Source organism: Aegilops tauschii, chromosome 1 (genome assembly GCF_002575655.3).
Source record: "Aegilops tauschii subsp. strangulata cultivar AL8/78 chromosome 1, Aet v6.0, whole genome shotgun sequence".
NCBI lineage: Eukaryota > Viridiplantae > Streptophyta > Magnoliopsida > Poales > Poaceae > Aegilops > Aegilops tauschii.
The window spans coordinates 27,717,066-27,718,653 of record NC_053035.3 but is presented as its reverse complement, the minus strand read 5'-3'; the positions used below and the strand labels follow the sequence as shown (position 1 = coordinate 27,718,653).

The 1,588-nt window shown below is 51.3% G+C and overlaps 1 protein-coding gene across 1 annotated transcript; it reads right to left on the bottom strand.

Moving 5' to 3' along the window:
• Positions 1-373: 373 nt before the first annotated feature.
• Positions 374-1,059, bottom strand: LOC141027116 (anaphase-promoting complex subunit 10-like). The gene is made up of 3 exons (XM_073504051.1): positions 848-1,059; positions 672-732; positions 374-568 (listed from the first exon to the last, which is right to left on the bottom strand). The coding sequence occupies exons 1-3, from the start codon at positions 1,018-1,020 to the stop codon at positions 374-376; spliced, it is 429 nt and encodes a 142-aa protein (XP_073360152.1). The 5' UTR covers positions 1,021-1,059.
• Between the last annotated feature and the right edge of the window lie 529 nt (positions 1,060-1,588).

Genomic DNA, 1,588 nt, shown 5'->3' with positions numbered 1-1,588 from the left:
AGGTCCACCGTTTTAATTTCCTGGAAGCATGGTAAATATAGTGGCCCATTATTTCAGATCAAAGACAATATTATCACTGTAAATTTGAATTTTCAAGGATCGGTTCAGTGTTCACTGGACAAGCAGGCGCAATGCAGAGGAATTGCAGAAAGAGACCAAGTTTCCCAATCAATATTTCAATAAGGTAATCCTATGATACGTCACAATATGATGTTGACAATAAGGTAGTGTAATCCATAACTATAACAATGAGAACATGCAGCAGCCCCCAGGTCTAGAAACCCGAATGCACAGACCAGGCCACCAGTTTGGTACAAGATGAAGACCAGGGGTAGAAATCAGAACTGAAAGGGCCAGACATCAAATGCCATCCTCAAGCAACAACATTTGCTAAGTCCTCTGACCATCGAGCACAGATCAGAAGCCCCTGAACATTGTTGAAACGACGATGTATCGCGGTGGAGGGAGTTACCACCTTGAGATTGTGGAAGCCGTCGCCGGCCCGGATGGAGATCTTGCTGGGCGTGTAGCTCTCGTCCAGCTTGAAATCCACGTACAGCACAACAAGCTGAAGCCCCCAATCCAGCAACAGATTAATTCAGAAAAGAAAAAGGATCAAACGCCATTTAGACAAAAATGTAACGGAAGCAGCAGCTACTCATGGTGCTCACCTGCAGCTGCACCTTCTTTTGGAACTGGATGTTGACCAGGTGCGGCTGCGCGCCGTCCGACCTGACAAAAATAAAATCCACCACCGATGGCGGCTCGGCTCAGCCCGTGATTCCGCGAGACAGAAAGAGGAGAGATTTCGACGGGGGGAGACGACGAGGACGGGTAGTGCGCTGACTGCCAGTAGGTGTCGAGGCTGTCGTCGCGGAGGGAGGCGACGTCGTTGCGGGGCTTGCAGGAGCTGACGCTCCAGGCCTCTCGATGTGGTGTGAGTGGTTGGGAGTAGGAGGGTATCATCTTCTCGATGCGGATGTTGCCTTCGGAGTTGGCGAAGAGCACGGCGAGTATCATCTTCCTTCTCCCTCCTCTCCGGCCGATCTACTTACCACCTCGGCGCGTGATCCCCTCCGATCTCTCTCTCTCTCTCTGCCGCGTGCGCGTGCGCGTGGGGTGTGGTGTGAGGGAGGGGGAAGGGGGCTCGCCGTGGTCTGGAGGGAGAGGAAGAGGCGGGCGGCCGGGGCTTCCCGATCTAGATCGAAGTGGAGGGAGGTGGGTGGGTGTGTCAGGAGGAAGGGGAGGGGAGAGAACGTGACTAGAGGGAGGGGATAAGGGGTGATAGCAATGGCGCACTGGTAGGGGTGCGCCATACGTATAGATAGCAATGGCGCATCTTTTACCGGTGCGCCATTAGTAGTTTTGCAAAAAAGGGAATAAAAAATATAATAGAAAAAACAACATTAGTGGCGCACTTTCCAGCAGGTGCGCCATTACTAGTTACAACTAGTAATGACGCACTGTGTCTGGATGCGCCATTAGTATGTTTGGACAGGCGTACTAGTTAAAAAAAATTGATACTAATGGCGCACCCTAGTCCAGGTGCGTCATTAGTAGTTTCAACTCTAATGGCGTATCAGAAGGT

Coding starts and splice junctions, on each gene's coding strand:
- LOC141027116 (XM_073504051.1), bottom strand. CDS start 1,020: ATGATACTCGCCGTGCTCTTCGCCAACTCCGAAGGCAACATCCGCATC. Junction 733..847: donor AGCCTCGACACCTACTGGCA/GTCAGCGCACTA, acceptor TATTTTTGTCAG/GTCGGACGGCGCGCAGCCGC. Junction 569..671: donor AAAAGAAGGTGCAGCTGCAG/GTGAGCACCATG, acceptor TGGGGGCTTCAG/CTTGTTGTGCTGTACGTGGA.